The 16,442-nt window shown below is 36.6% G+C and overlaps 1 protein-coding gene across 1 annotated transcript in view; it reads right to left on the reverse strand.

Moving 5' to 3' along the window:
• Nucleotides 1–16,442, reverse strand: part of LOC140150452 (SRC kinase signaling inhibitor 1-like) — a 569,935-nt gene that overhangs the window by 20,895 nt on the left and 532,598 nt on the right. The window contains exons 14-20 of the mRNA XM_072172468.1: nucleotides 14,492–14,637; nucleotides 11,470–11,636; nucleotides 10,764–10,894; nucleotides 6,264–6,339; nucleotides 5,448–5,531; nucleotides 4,804–4,996; nucleotides 56–109 (exon numbers count right to left, since the gene is read on the reverse strand). Of these exons, the coding sequence (XP_072028569.1) occupies nucleotides 56–109; nucleotides 4,804–4,996; nucleotides 5,448–5,531; nucleotides 6,264–6,339; nucleotides 10,764–10,894; nucleotides 11,470–11,636; nucleotides 14,492–14,637 (851 nt within the window). The remainder of the gene's footprint in view (nucleotides 1–55; nucleotides 110–4,803; nucleotides 4,997–5,447; nucleotides 5,532–6,263; nucleotides 6,340–10,763; nucleotides 10,895–11,469; nucleotides 11,637–14,491; nucleotides 14,638–16,442) is intronic.

A 16,442-nucleotide genomic window follows, 5' to 3' on the forward strand; every position in this document is an offset into this window, starting at 1 on the left:
ATGATTTATAACTTCAAATCAATCATCTATACTTCATAACTATTCTATTACATACTTTTGATGAGTTTGTCACGTTCTGTGAATAAATTGCAAACTGAACTGAAGTGGACTGAAATAAGATATGAAAAAAGTCAAATAATTGATTAGCTTATTGTGAACTGAAGTGAACTGTACTGATCAATAGAGTTAAGACTTCCAAGTTTACACTGATACCAAGTGAGAGAGTGTCCTGTAATTCTGAAGGATCATTATTCTAATGGATAATATTATACCTTTTGTTAATTATGAAATGGAATTGTGGACCATCCATGGATTTCCAAATAAAACATCTTTAGAATAATGAAACTTTGGAATTATGAGAAGAAACTGAGTGAGCCAGTGTAACTACCAAATTCTATAAAAAGCGATTTATGCTTAAGCAGAAGAAAACCTAGGCTGCATCATCATAAATTTTGTAAAGATTATACTGGCCATTTTCCAATTATAGCCTTTTAGAGGTATGGCAGACACGATAGGATGGCACTGTAACATTAAGAATTTCATCACCATTTGACCTTGTTTTGCAAGGTAAAACAGCAACACTGCTGATGAAGTCAACTGATGGTTGATGAAACATCTAGAAACTTAAGTTTTGACTGGTCTTGATGCGATGAAATTCTTTATGTTATGGATGACACTGCATGGAGTGGGTTAATTTTTTTTTCAATTTGCCAGGTTTTGCCTATTTGAATACTGCCCTCCTTTTGTGTAAGCCACACATCAAATTTCAATTTTAGGATGTATGACCCCCCCCCACACACACACACACCACTCCATTTCTGTTGAGTTAATTGAGCAGGGAAGTGCTGATAAGAGACTCTACAGATTTCTGCATTGCATATGCCATCTGCACCACCAGTAACCAATTTTAAGAAGCCAACCCTCTGGGACCGCTGATAGCCACTTGTTAAGCAAATGGTAAATTTCACAGCAAACCTTCCTTTCAGGGTATGTAGCTAAGAAACAGTGTTTTGACTAGCTATACACTGTAGTACCTGACTGGAGTAAAAGTAGACATGTTATATCTAGAGCTGATTTCAAAATGATATGGAACATATACAAGACATTGGACTTGCAGAACATCAATGTTTAATACTCTTTTGTTCTCTTCAGATTCCACAGGAATTTACCTTTCCTCGACACCATGCCAATCTTTGAATTGCTTTGGGCTATTCCAGTTGAAATCCATACACTCATGATTCCATTTGAAATCTACAGTCCCTGAGTGGGAGATTATGGTCATGTCTTCCATAGGGGGTGTATGGATTTCAACTGGAATAGCCCAATGCTTGTACCTGCACAAACCCCAAACCCATTGAGTTGAACACTTGCAGGTACTTTGGCATTGCCACATCTTTGTTGGCATTGCCACATCTTTATGAAATCAGACCTAGTAATACCATAATTCATATTCATTAATACTAACATTTTGAATATGTGCAGTTAGATGTAAGAAGTGCAAGCTTAAAGAGAATGTGCCTAAAATCTATAATTTAAATAAATAATGTGATTTACAATACAATTCTCTATTGTAGGAACGTAACCAGGGTGGCACACTCTTATTTCTGTGGGTTCAAATTTGACTCTGAATGACTCCCAGTACACTATAATTCCATGTCCAAGTGCTAGTTGATTGGGAATCAGACAGGAGTGTGTTGGGAGTCAAATTCAACCCAGCAGAAATAAGAGTGCAGAGGGGGCAGAAGACTGACTTCTTGGAAAATTATTTTTGTACGGAATCACAATCAAATGAAAATGAATGTTAAATCAGCTCCGTTTGGATTGTGCTTCTCTTTCAACTGGGACACACTTCTCAGTGTCTGGCCCTTTTGCTCCCTCAAAATCACCTGACTGATTACAAGCCTTCTCTATTCTACAGTAAAGATTATATATACATTATGCATAACTTACTAAAAGTTACTGAACTATTTGAACTATGTATAATTTACTAAAAGTAATTGAAATATTGTAACTATTCTTATAAGTTTCTAGTTGAGTAATACTACATATAGCTTATTCACACTGTTAAGTATAACATATAATAATTTGGTTAAGTATTAATCAAATTTCTCATTATATTTCATCAAATCGGGCTATTCCAGTTGAAATCCATATACCCCATATGGTAGACATGACCTTAAGGTGGTTATGGAGGCATTATAAAAGTGCTCTCAGCATGTTTTAAAGAGACTAATTGAGTAGAGCAAAGTACACTGATCAATATGCCTTTTGTTTGAGTCAATCGGACATACGGTTTTCAAAATATATCAATTTATATTTTCTTTGTATCTTATTGTTTTTATCAATAATCAATAAAGTTAATGAGCTAAAATGACTGGAGAAGCTCATTTACATATAATTTTGCCAATATTTTGCTAAAATCCATGCATAAATGTTCAGGGTACTTTTATTTTGCATAATTTTGCCCTGAAACTTGGTCAAAGTGTTTCTAATATGTTCTAATATATTATATAGTGAAGCCGCCCTAATTTGCATATTTGCATAATTAATTAGCATTTATGCAAATTAGCTCATTAATTATGCAAATATGCTAATTAGAGGCGGGTTCACTATATAATACATTAGAACATATTAGAAACACTTTGACCAAGTTTCAGGACAAAAGTATGCAAAATAAAAGTACCCTGAACATTTATGCATTGATTTTTAGCAAAATATTGGCAAAAATTACATATTAATGAGCCTTTGCAGTCCTTTTAGCTCATTAACTATATTGATTATTGACAAAAACAATAGGATACAAAGAAAATATAAATTGATGTATTATGGAAACCGTATGTCCGATTTGCTCCAAACAAAAGGCATATTAATCAGTGTACTTTACCCTACTCAATTAATCTGTTTAAAACATGCTCAAATCATTTTCTAATTTCTAGAAAATGCATCCATTACCACCTTAATCTCCCACACCCCATTTAAAATTCACATTCCCTGTGTGGAAGATTAAGGTCATGTCTTCCACAAGGGGTGTATGGATATTAACTGGAAAAGTCACTCTTTATTATATCACTACACTCTTTATCAGAATTCTTTTACCATTTATTGCTGATGTACCATATGTACTGCCTTAATAGGGTCCTGATGGGCTAATTGACCTCATTCGCTGAACAAGCTGTGTAGCATTGCAAATTAGCAAGTAGAAAAGGACATTTCATTACAGTCCTAGCTTTCAATCTTACTGATCATCAACATTACGAAAACAGACCCAGGGCATACATACAGAGGACCCTGCTTCTGCCTGTTAATCTTCCCAAAAGTGCAGTATTCTGCCTTTTGACTTGAGAGTATATTTGTTCTCAGTGGGCTCCCAAAGCAAAACAAAGTATCTACTGGTAGTTCACAAAGCAGATATTGCATTTTGAATTAGGAGATTTGTACAGTTGCAGTTATCATCAGCAAAATAAAGTAAAAGAATTATGATGAGACAGTAGTGTTTCACACAGCCAAATAACCTCTACTGCATAATCTCTAAATGTGAACAAGTGAAAATCACTCTTAACGAGCCATTTGGGTAAAATGCTAAATTACTCATCAAATGTACCACATAGAGATGATGAAAAAAAAAATTGGTTGCCTAAATTGCAATTTCAATTCCTAAAATTCAACATTTTATTTTCAGGTTCTACCCAACACAAAATATAACCTTTTTATTTACTTATTTATTTATTTTTTGATTTTGCAGAATTTATGTGACTACTTTTGAAAAAAGTTACCTATAAACAAAATGACAAAATAAAAACTAAATAACAAAGTCCTGGCTTGGGACATATCTTGCTTTTCTCCTCCATGTACGTCTAACAGTTAAGATGAATCAGTCAAAACAGCAAAATGTGTGATTTGGGACAAAATGGTGCAATATTGTTGCTAAACACCAACAATTTGCCATATTACAAGCATGATAGTGAATCAGCTGTGAGTGTGATCATGCAGTATTTCGTGTGGTATAGCAATGGTTTAAAGCATTAATATGAGTACCTACTTCTGTTTAGAAGTGATGTGAAGTGGTCTGAAATTTGGCATATTTACAACTAATGTACTGTGGTAACCCATCATTGTGGACTGGACTGGATCTGATGCGATTTACACTATTATGTACTATGGTAACACACAATAGACGAGCTATTTGGCTGTGTGTGATGAATTTGAACAACAATACATTACTCTCTGCCCTTTCATGGTATAAGGGTCCATCTTTTAATTTTGATTTCCCATTTATCATGATTTATGCTCACTTGACTTACTACTAGATCCTTTGTTTGTCCAACTATAAATGTGCTTGCTCAACAATGGCAGCCATTTTTTATTCAGGTGGAAGGGCATTTGGTGATCAATTTTAAAGGGAAGGAGTCGGACACTGGGGAAAGTCAATTCAAGGGGGAGAGGGTGAAATTGAAACTTGTTACTTAAATTAGGAACCAAAGAATGAGATGGAGAGGCAAGTTACCCTATGCTCCGCCCTGGTGCCAAAATTGTGTATCAACCAATTACTGACTAAATCAATTATGATAACCTACTTGGAGCACAGTAAGGTCAACCGCATAGGCTACTTTGTGCATAATAGTGTTAACTGCCCTTAACCCCTTTGCGCTCCAGGCAGCCCATGCAATTAGCCTGCATCTTTGTACTCTAGCAGTCAATATAACACACAGGTGGCATAAACCATGATCTAAAGGATCATAAAATAAGCAAAAGCTGCCCTAAACCATGAAAGAGCTGCTCTGTAATGGAGTCACCCCCACTCACCTTTGGCCTGACGGTCTGTACATTATTACTAGGCGGCGGTGTGAACATTTTGGACTGAGTTGGCGTTCCTCTCGCCTGGATTGCGGGCCGATTGGCAACTCTTTCTAGCAGCACTTCTTTCTCCTTGGTTACGGTGACATTGGTTTCTACCATAGTTGGCTGGTTTGGACGGTGATCTTGGACCGAGGCAAGTCTGTTGCAGAGATGGTTAAGAGATGGCGGGAACAGACAAAATTATCAAGGCTGCAGTGGTTCATATTTTTTATAAATAGGAGTCGAACCTGCATTTTTTACAGGACAGCGTGCCCCCCTCTCTTCTGTTAGCGATTTGGCCAGACTCCACCGTAAAATGCTGCTGTGGGGTCTGTTACCATCACAACATTTAAGAACGCCGGTACCTATTTATACATCTGGGTGGAGAGAAGTGCCTTATTCAAGGGCACAACACGATGGCGTCGCCGGGGCTCGAACCTGCAACCTTCCGATTACTCGGCCACCGTGCTCCCCATTAGATATTATCATATTAAATAGGCATAAATTATTTCAAAAAGTTATTCGATCCAGACCTATGATCTTAAGTGATTCAATCCAGATCTGTGATGTTAAGTGATTCAACATGTTCCAGTATACATTTTTGAACATACCTTTTCAGAGTAAATAGTGTTCCTGTCAGCTTTTTACATCTCTTCAAAAATTCATCTAGTTTTCCTGGTTCATTTTTCAAAAAGCTGTCAAAGAAAAACACAAATATTTAACCAAATTAATAGCGCTAAAAGATATAACAAATTCTTCTTTAAGAGACTTTCAGAGATCCTTTGAAGACCCCCAAATATGCGAAATTGTCTGAAGTAGTCTGCAAAGTTGATAAATCAGGAAAATACCCTTAAATTATTTTCTTTTCAAAAATATTTGTTTGTTTGTTTATTTCTTCTTTATACTGGGTCCATATTCAGGGGAAAATTTAAGTATTCACCTGTTCTTCCATATGGCCCAGTTATTACATACAAAAATACAAACAAACTATCAACAAACTATAAAGATTTTTATACAAAAATTGACTTAGAAAGGGGAGCCATTGGGCTATTCCATTTAAAATCCACACCACCCCTGTGGAAGATTTTGGAAACATCTGCCACAGGGGGAGTATGAATTTCAAATGGAATGAGGTGAGCACATTAGGCAACTCCATTAGAATTTCATACACCCCCAGAGAAAGATTCAATCTGAGGGATGGTGAGTTTTGAATAGAGCTGCGAATGTGTTTATTCCATTTGAACTTCATACTCCCCATGTGAAAGATATTTCCCAAATCTTCCACAGGGGGAGAGTTGATTTTAAATGGAATAGCCCATTGTTATACCAAAGGCCCGAAATGAGACTTCACCACCTCCCTGAATGGTCATTTGTACTGAGTACCACCCCCCTTGGGAGTTAAGTAAAGAACAGTGCTTGGTACTTGCCTTTCTTCCTGTACAACTATGTTCATTTCACCCGACATGACTGCTTTCATATTATCTGCCACAAGCGGGAACATTGCTACAAAAAAGAGGGGAAAATGCAACAAACATCAATAAAAATCAAGGAAGAGAATAATACACTTGACAATAAAGAAGTCTCAAAGTGTGCTGTAAACATGTGTTGCTTTCTGAAAGACTAGTAAGTGCTAAAATCAATTGGATGCTTCCATATTCAAATTCCACCAAAACATGATAATCTGCCCATTTTTGCATGCCCCTGACTAGGTACCTCATTTATCTCCTTTGACTAGTTATCGTCATTTCTCAAAATCACTCAAAAACTTTTCAGTCCAGATATCCAGCTACTGCTCTTTTGCGAATACCCCTTCACTTCTTACAATACTGTGTAATTCAGGCAGTGGTGGTGCCAGGAATTTTTTCGGGTGGGGGTGGGGGGTGGGGGTGGGCATTGGGGACAAAGTGAATTTCATGGGGGGGGGAAATCAACAAATTGTGGGCAATATTGCAGCATAAAGTGTAACTTTTCGTAATTTTTTTTAGGGGGGCAAGGGGGCAAGGGGGGCAAGAGTTTGGACGGGAGGGGCATCCCCCCCCCACCACTGAATTCAGGTGGATATTTGGAAAAGATATCTATACAATTTTTCACCCGGTGTGGCAGTGACGTCACTGGGCATTTCATTGGGTGCAGCTTCAATTTGCTAGAATTCGCTCAAAACGCTGACGTAAACACACACATGTTAAAGACGCCGCATAGTTGCGTGTGCGAAACAGTTGCCTAACCATGTTGACATCACTGCCACATCAGGGTGAAAAATGTTATAGAAAAGTATTATTATAAATTGTGCATTATTACACCAGGAAAGTTACCAGCCACAGAGACGCCTTCTACCTTCCACAAAACAACATTACATCAAATTAAGATATTTTAACATAAAAAAGTATTACTTATACTGATGAAATATGAAACAAAAGTATCAATTACTGATGAAATGAAGTGTGGAAAAAAAGTGTGGAAAATTAGGTGATTCCCTGTCAACATAAAACATAAGAGTATATGTACAAGAAAACCACCAAATATAACCCTGCTATAGACAGCTACTGGTTACCAAAATAACAACCATAGAAAATAATAGATACATCAAAAGGGGCTATCAAAGGCATTTTCTTGTAAATTTTGAAATTGTTATGAGTTTGGCAGAATGACAAATATCGATTTGTCTTTTTTGATAAATTTGTGTTACGCATGAATTTATTTTGAATTATAAAACATGGATCAGCTGACATGGCACTACACTGTTAATTAGTCATGTTAGCTAAGCAGTCAAGTTAGCTCAATCCATAAGGCGTGCGACTATGGTGCGAGAGGTTGCGGGTTCGAACCCTGGTGGTGCCTAGTATGCTCTTGTGGAAAAATTAAGATAGCTTGAAATTCCCCTGGACAAGGAACTTACTGCTAATTGTCTCGTTGTAACCCATATGAAACTCGGGGAGCTGATCCTGGTTGCGAAGGTTATTTGTAGAATGTCTAGGTTGGAGCAGCAAAGTCCCTGAATTGTTGTTAAATTGTTTATGGAATGATGTGGGGCCGTAGTGGTCAGCAAAAACCTATAAAGTGTGATGAGGCTTAGGCCTACTTGTGTTGTGCCTGTGCGTAGTGTACTATAAATAACTACGCTTTTTTTCTACGCTTTTTAATTAGTCATGTATGCCGCCCTCATTTGCTCACTTCCATGTGATACATTCAACAGAATTCATGCATAACACGAATGTAACAAAGAGATGAATTAATATTTGGCATTTTGCCAACTAATAATGATAATGAACAAAAACAAAGTTTATGATGCATTACATTGACCATTTGCAACAACATCAATATGTTTGGAACATATTTTGTTCTTGAAATTTGACATCAGCAATCATCAGACATCAATCAGCCTGTTTTCCAAATGCTGCTTTAAGCATTATCACAATGATCATGACTATTTGTACACAATGTGCAACAAAAAAATAATAGAAAGGGCATCTTTCTATATAATTGTACAAAATATAATCTACAGTATGATATAGACTTACGTACATATATTCAATTACAACAAAATTATATTAGTTAACTTAATCAGAACTACATCTAAAATCATAGTGCAGGATTATATACATTCTAAAAAAAACATACCAAACTGCTAAAACTTGAAAGAAAGACATTAAGTTAACATCCATTTCTAAATGCTCTACACATATTAATGGTATTGTATGTACAGATGAGAATATAGTGGCAAAGATACTCAAAGAATCAGTGGCGTAGCGAAATGGGAGAAGTTCTGAGGGTCGGGAAAAGAGTTACTTTTGATACAAGGAACAAGAAAATTTTTTCTGTACCAGAACTGCAGACGACAATTTTCAATTTTTTTCTTATTCAAAAATTTCAGAATTGTAAATTTTCATGACTATATCTGGAATCAGTTTGCAAAATGCATTAAAATGAGTACAAGCAGGCCTAGTATTGGTTCAGTGGTTCTTGAAATAGCTCTTGATATTTTGAGAAAATATCTCAAAATGTTGAAATCTATGGCTAGCATGAAGAGCATTCAAGGACAAGACATCAGCGGGTTCTAGGATCTGTTTGTTGACCACAAAAAACATAGGTTCTGTCTTATTCACTACATGATAGATAACTATATGGGACGTATGAAAATATTCTGAAGTGAAAATAGTATGGAATCTGGCTATTGTGTCCATCCCTTTAAAATGATAGTGCATTATTATACAGATTCATGATAAATTCCACCCCTCAAAACTTCTCCAATCGCTACACCACCATAGAGAACTGATCTCACGACCATGACATATAAGAGTGGCATACGTACCATGAGAAAGAAGAAATATAGATGACACAAGATTTAGCATTGCGTACAAATACAGAGAAGTCACATGTCAATTTGGTCTCATTTCATTGGAGGATGGAAGGGACATAAGAATACAGACTACATGCCCATATTTGTACAAGGAATATCTTACATAATTGTTAAGGAACTACAACTTATCTTTACCATGCTCTTGTATGATTATGATCAAGAATATAATAGGTTATTCAAATCAATTATCATCTTATGTTTTGGAATGTATGCATCACTAAGAAAGGGATTAATTTTTCTTGTTTTGAAGTTGGATAACATGCTGAATGATCGCAGACAGCGATCTAATCAATAGATGATGTGACACACTACCTCATGACAGGCAAGTGTAAGAACACTTTACTCTTTGCCATCCCCATTTTATCCCTGAAAAATTTCAGGGGGCAGTTTGCACCTCCCAGCTCCCCCAGGCTACACCCCTGTAATGTAGAGATGATATTACAAATTGTATGGTCACAACAAAGGGCATTTAGTTTTTAAGATCAATTATGGAATTTTAATGCATGTATACTTCAATATACCAGAACAGGACATGACAACCTTTTTAAATGATCATTATTGTAGAAATTTGTCACATCATCTATATATGACACATCCTCTCTAGAACTAACTTCCTTGCAGTTAAGTCAAATTAGAACCAAGTTGGTTGATCAAAGCCACATAATGATCAGTATTATTTTATTTGATTATTAGAGACCAGTTCAAATTATATTTCTAAATATCAGGCTGTAGTGAGTTCTTAATACTTTTAGTAATGAAGAGGTTAGTATTTTACAAGGTAACTGATTTGGGGGATTTTGTAGAGATGTATGGTATTCTATATACAATACTCAAAATGCACATTATGCATAACTTGTAACACACAATTCTAAATTTGTGTTCCTATCCACTACGGCACGCACATAATGACACACCCCCACCATGATGGATTTTCACAGAACACACACATAATGTCACACACACACAAAGACGGACTTTCACGGAACACAACTATTTATATGCACAAACATTCATGAACAACTGTTGAAAACATGATTGTTGAGTATTGATTGAGCAAGATTTTTAAAAGATTAAAAATATTTCCCTGAAGACGTCCTTTTGGCTTCAGTACTCTAGCGAGTGCCATCTAAATAAAACAAGATGTTGAAGCATACCATCACATGCAAAACACCCCACCCCACCCATGTTGTTTGCAACATGCTGGTAGATAGAAGGAACCATGGATGTCCTTGGTTGCGGAATGTCCTCGTTTGCTCTCCTATTTTCATGTGCGCATCATCATTTGCAGGTCTTTATCAATCCCCACACACATAGACACGCACCCGACACGTTTTCTGCGTATATCATACCACGCAAGTATTACCCATGCAATGCACACCCTCACACACAAAACAAAACAATAGAGTGATGATACAGGCACATTCACACATTTACACAACATACAAAACATAGATCACTCATCAGTCGACATCCACATTCGCGCAATACACACACTACAGCAGCAAAAAATTGGTAAGAAAATCTGTATAGAACACACAGTTGTTGTCCCATAATCACCAGACCTACTAACCTTTTTGTTCTGCAATATGTCTGCTGCTATTACCCAGCGCCTGAGCTAGCTTATCCACCTCCTTTATGTTCACTTTACTGTGTTTATTTACAACATTATTTCGCACCTCTTCCACTGCGGCTTCCAAGGCTCTGTGCAAATAAATTGATCAATAATATAGTTAGACCTACAATATTTCTTGCTAACATTTTCATTTCAATTGCTGTAAGAGGGGAGAATATTGCAGTATAAGGCGCGGAAAAAACCTGTGCTTTACAGGCGGATAGACATGACAAGTCGTGTCCCTTATTATTTTTCTGGAAGATGCCAAATGACCCTTAAAATCACAGAAAGCTTGAAAATCTAAACAAAATCTGACAATTGGCAAAGATATTTCAAAATCACATCAGCCAAAAAACAGCTCTTTTTCATTTCATACAGGTTTAAAAAACAAAACATTTAAATTAAAAACAAATTAAATCCTAACACACACAATTTGGGTGGGTCAGGCTTAGTAGAACAGGTTATCTTTGTCAACTTATTGCAAGTAATCATATAACAAGCCTTCACTGATCTTAATTCTCATCTTTGCAAGTTACTGGCCTGATGTACACATGGTAAACTGACCACTCTTCACATTGATCATGTTGACTAAACAAACCCTCATGGGCTAACTACAATTCATGTGTATAACTGGAACATCTTCGAATGATGGAAAAAGACCAACCTTAATTCTCTATCAATTTTATCTTTGCCTTGGACGTATCTAAGGTAATCTTGGTGCACTCTAGTTCTCTGCTTCCTCAATGGATGCTCATTAGATCCAGGGTTAGTCTCCATAGCAAGCTTCACTCTGTTTGCTGTGCTTCTGAAGGAGTCATTCATCTCCTTTGCCTGTGGTAATGAAAAAAACAAACAATTTATAATACATGAAAATATAGAGGTTGTGCATACGACGTATCATACTGTAAATATGGCGGACTACTCAAATGCATTCAACAAAAGCATGATTGGAATCTACCGCGACAGTTCATCTCACACACATAACAAATGCACTACGATCAAATAGGTTGATGACAACATTTGATTGAATGGACTGCACTGCGCCATGAAGGACATCGGTTCAAATCCTTTGTTTGGAGGCAATCGATAAAAGCATGCAGGGCCTCTATGATTTCTCTGTGAATCATTCTATCAGACCATTTTGCCAGACTCTGATTGCTTAGGAAAAGACTAGAGAAAAATTTGCAAGAGTCTATGGACTGTCTTTACATGTGGACTATTCTGCCAGACTGCAATGACTAAGACAAAGATTAGGAAATTTTTTTGCAAGAGTCTGTGGACTGTCTCGAAATGTGGACCGTTCTGACGGACTATGATCCCAGCAAACACAAAACATTTTTGACATAATTCGCAAAAGGTTAAAAAAGGTTGCCAGAAAACATTCAAATATTTGGCAAAAAATGTTTGCAAAAATATTTTACAATAACATTTTGAAAACATTTTGAAAATATTTTTGAAGTGTGTTTTCATACAAAACATGTTAAAACTTTTCTTGACCTTTTTACAACTCGACAGTTAATATTATTAAAACAATTTTACCCAAACCAAAATCCAAAATATAACCTGTGAATCATTGTAAAATTGTTGTAAAAACATTTTGTGTTTGCTGGGAAGATTAGGATTTATTTTTTTGCAAGAGTCTGTGGACCGTCTCGAAATGTGGACCATTCTGCCAAACTATGATGGCATAGGCAAAGATAAGGGACAAAAGATGCTAGAGTCTGTGGAATGTCATCAATAGTGGACCATCCTGCCAGACTGTGATTGCTTAGTGTCAAAAAGACTTTGCAAGAGTCTTAGATGGACCATCTTTAATAGTGGACCATTCTTAGGCAAAGAAACAAGGAAATTTTTTTTGGCAAGAGTCTATGGACTGTCTTTAATAGTGAACCATTCTGCCGGACTGTGATTGTTTAGGGGAAAAAAGGCTTTGCAAGAGTCTATAGGCTGTCTTTACATAATCCATTCTGCCACACTGCAATGACTTGGGCAAAAATTTGGGTAACAAAAATTGCAAAGAGTCTGTGGACTGTCTAATAAATATGTAGATCAATCTGCCAGACCATGATGGCTTAGGCAAAGAACAAGGAAAAAAGACTTTACAAGAGTATTATGACTGTTTTATAGTGGATCATTCTGCCAGACTGTTATTGATAACATAAAGACTAAAGAAAAAAGACTTTGCAAGAATCTTTGGACGATTTTTAATAAAGTGGACCATTCTCAGACAAAGAAACAAGGAAAGAAGACTTTGCAAGAGTCTATGGACTGTCTTAAAAAGTGGACCAATATGCTGGACTGTGCATGTCATGGCTTAGGCAAAAACTAGGAAAAAATATGTTACAAGAGTCCATCTGGTCTGTCTTTAAATGCAGACCATTCCGCCAGACAAGGAAAAATAAGACTACAAATGTCTGTAGACTGTCATTCTTAGTGGATCACTTTGCCGGACTATAACTCGTTCCCAAATAAATGTGTCACAGCTTTTTGATATTTAACATAGCTGGTAAAACCAATAACTTTGTATACCACATTGCCACTTCAAAATAATGACATGTAATGAGTGAATGTAGATTTAATTCCAAAATTCAACTCAATGAAAGGCAATCATGATGTTATCTGTCGTCTGAACTGGACCATAATGACGGAAGAGGCGACAATTAGTATGATGGAAGAGGCGATAATTAGCTTTACAGCATGCTCTCCAAATGACAGCTCTGATAATATCCCATAACTTAAATGATACAAGACAAACAAACAAGTCCTTAACTCCATTTATTAGTAATAATCACCCACTTCAAGCTATTTTGACACACTATCGACAACCTTATAATGAACTATTTGACATTTTCTTTCTCAAGCGATGTAAACACTTGATTATTAATGACATAATTCAACAAGTTTCATGATATTTGAAGTACCTGTTTGTCTTGACTTCATCACATAACACTGTTCTATTACCCACTTCATTACACTCAAGTTCATTACCTCAAAATGTAGATCTATTGGTCAACACCAATGAAAACTAGAGATGACAGACTCTGCCATGTTTGTGTAACTGGCAATTGAGTATTGTAAATTTTTTGGGCAAATTGTAACATAACCAATACTGGTATCCAGTTGTAACTTTGAGGTTTATAAGTAAATTATCACCTTCAGCAGCAGAACATAAAATGTCAACAAAATGTACAATACATTTGAGTCAGCTAAAATCCTGGTGGTTCAAGTGATCAAAATAGGCAGGTTGATAAAATGTTAGGGATCAAATCAAAACTCGACTGCCGGTTGACCGGCGGTTGAACCACGTTTCATTGTTTAGAACAATAGAAACCAGCTCCCTTAGTGCAAAACATGGGTGTAGCCAGTGGTATTTCCAGGTAAAATAGGGATGGAATTAATCAAATTTGGCCAGCTCTTTTTTATCATGTTTCCACTCCAATCAGGACAAACTCCTCAATAACCAGGCTTTTTCTCTTCATAAAGACCCGGCTGGTTATAAGTCTTTAGTGCGAGCCCTGATTCTGATGCTGAGGGGTTTGTGCAAAAACACCTCGACAGCAATAGCTGCCAGGTGTCAAGTTTTCAAATGTAAGCACAATATAGAATTTAGAAATTGTCAAATGTTTATAAGGCAGCTATTGCAGAAAATGCCATTACTTTTACCATACCCTTCATGCATATCTTACCATATTGAGATGTAGTTTTCGAATCAACTGTAGTTGTTCCCTCAAATCTTTGGCTGTTTTGGTTAGCGTTGCTGCTGTATTCTGCAATTCAAGTGTATTGAACGGTGCCATCGGCTGAGGTGTCACTGAAGTGCTGGTTGTTCCTTCTACGTATTCAAACAAGAATGATCAAAGTATGAGTAAAAGAGAAAATATGAGGTCTGTAACCATGGGAATGGAAATTCTCACATACAGTACTGTCCATTCTTTATGGCTTAAACTTATTTCAAGACTCAGTGGGTCTGACCCCCAAAACTTCACTATTCTCAAAACTTACCCACTTCTATATAGCAAAGAATCATGAGCTACTTACTGATATGAGAACTTCCATTCTATGGTATGAGAATGACAACAAACATTTATACAAGTCTGTCACCAGTAGGACTTTATTACATATTACTTCACAACATGCATTTACTAACAAGTATTCGAATAGCTGCAATGGTGTACCAACCCAGGAGTGGACTAGAACAGCTGATCAGCTAGTGAGCTGATCAATCAGGACGATTTTGCAATTTTGCCACCCTATAGCAGGTGTATTAGGTTAGGCCTATTCCAGTTGAAATCATACATCCCCTATGGAAGACATGACCATAATCTCCCACAAAGGGAGTGTGAGTTACCTGAATCATTGAAATCTACATCCCCTGTGTGTGGGATTAAGCTCATGTCTTACATACGGGGTGACAGGATTCCAACTGAAATAACCCAATAAGCAGAATTTGGCATGCAATTCTTTTGGTGAAGATGTGTTGCTCTATAGCTGAATGGCTTTAGCGTGTTGACGTTTAGCACCTACAGCTTGCATTCACTTCAAACCTGCATAGCAGATGCTGCACACACAAGCTGTCAACAGGTGTTTTGTGATATAGAATTAAGCAGGTGGTCACCACAAACTAATTGTGAAATCTGTCTGTGAACAGGATTTAAGCATGCATGTGTTTCAAACATGGATGAAAAGCACTTCGGTTTCTCAAACGTTAAAACCATGAATTCTAATAGCAAGCTGATTTGTGAGTCTGTGAAGTTTACAAAGCACTGCACCACAGTTTCTAAGTAGCTTTTTATAGTGTGAAAGCTCATATTACTTTTTAATGGATGGATTCAAATTGGATCGCTTTTGGTGTAAAATGTGCAGGGGACTTTAGGGTTTGGCATAACGCACTGTAATAATACATTAAGGGCTTGATTTGATTTTTTTTTGGGTGTGGCTAATTTGAAGTGGCAGTTGGATGGGTGTGGCTAGGGTATGTGTGGTTGGCAAGCACTTGCTACAGTATAGCGCTTTAAGGGAAGTTTTACTTTTAGCAAAGCTCAGTGAATTTGGTAAATGTTTGCTATACTTATTTAGTATATTTTATGATGTGGGAAACAAATAGTTTTCACATGAACTCTCTTCACGCGGGTGTCGACTGCAGACAACATATTTTTAAAAAAAATCAAAATTCAAAAATTTCAGAAATGTAGATTTTCATAACCATATTTGGAATCAGCATGAAAAATGCATTAAAATGAGTACAAACAAGCCTAGTATTGGTTCAGTAGTTCTTAAGATAGCTCTTGATATTTTGAGAAAATATTTCAAAACTTGAACTTTTTCTGTTGATGAAGCGTATGACTAGCACGCAGAGCATTAACTTGTTTTTTCCCAGCATAGAAATACAGATTGATGGTTGTAAGCTAATCAACATATTTATCAGACATTGACTGAATTGTCTTGAATTAGAATTTCAAACTAGGCAACTTTTATGTGTGATGATCAACAAAGATGTCAGTCTATCAGTGCCATAGCATAAGATCAATAAGAGAGAATCAAGCCCAACTGTGGGGGCACCAGTCACTTTTTTGTTTGAGGGGCACATGTCTCCCACCATGCCCTAGCTGTGGTGCTATGCCACTAAGGTCTATGATG

The sequence above is a fragment of the Amphiura filiformis genome, chromosome 4 (assembly GCF_039555335.1).
Source record: "Amphiura filiformis chromosome 4, Afil_fr2py, whole genome shotgun sequence".
NCBI lineage: Eukaryota > Metazoa > Echinodermata > Ophiuroidea > Amphilepidida > Amphiuridae > Amphiura > Amphiura filiformis.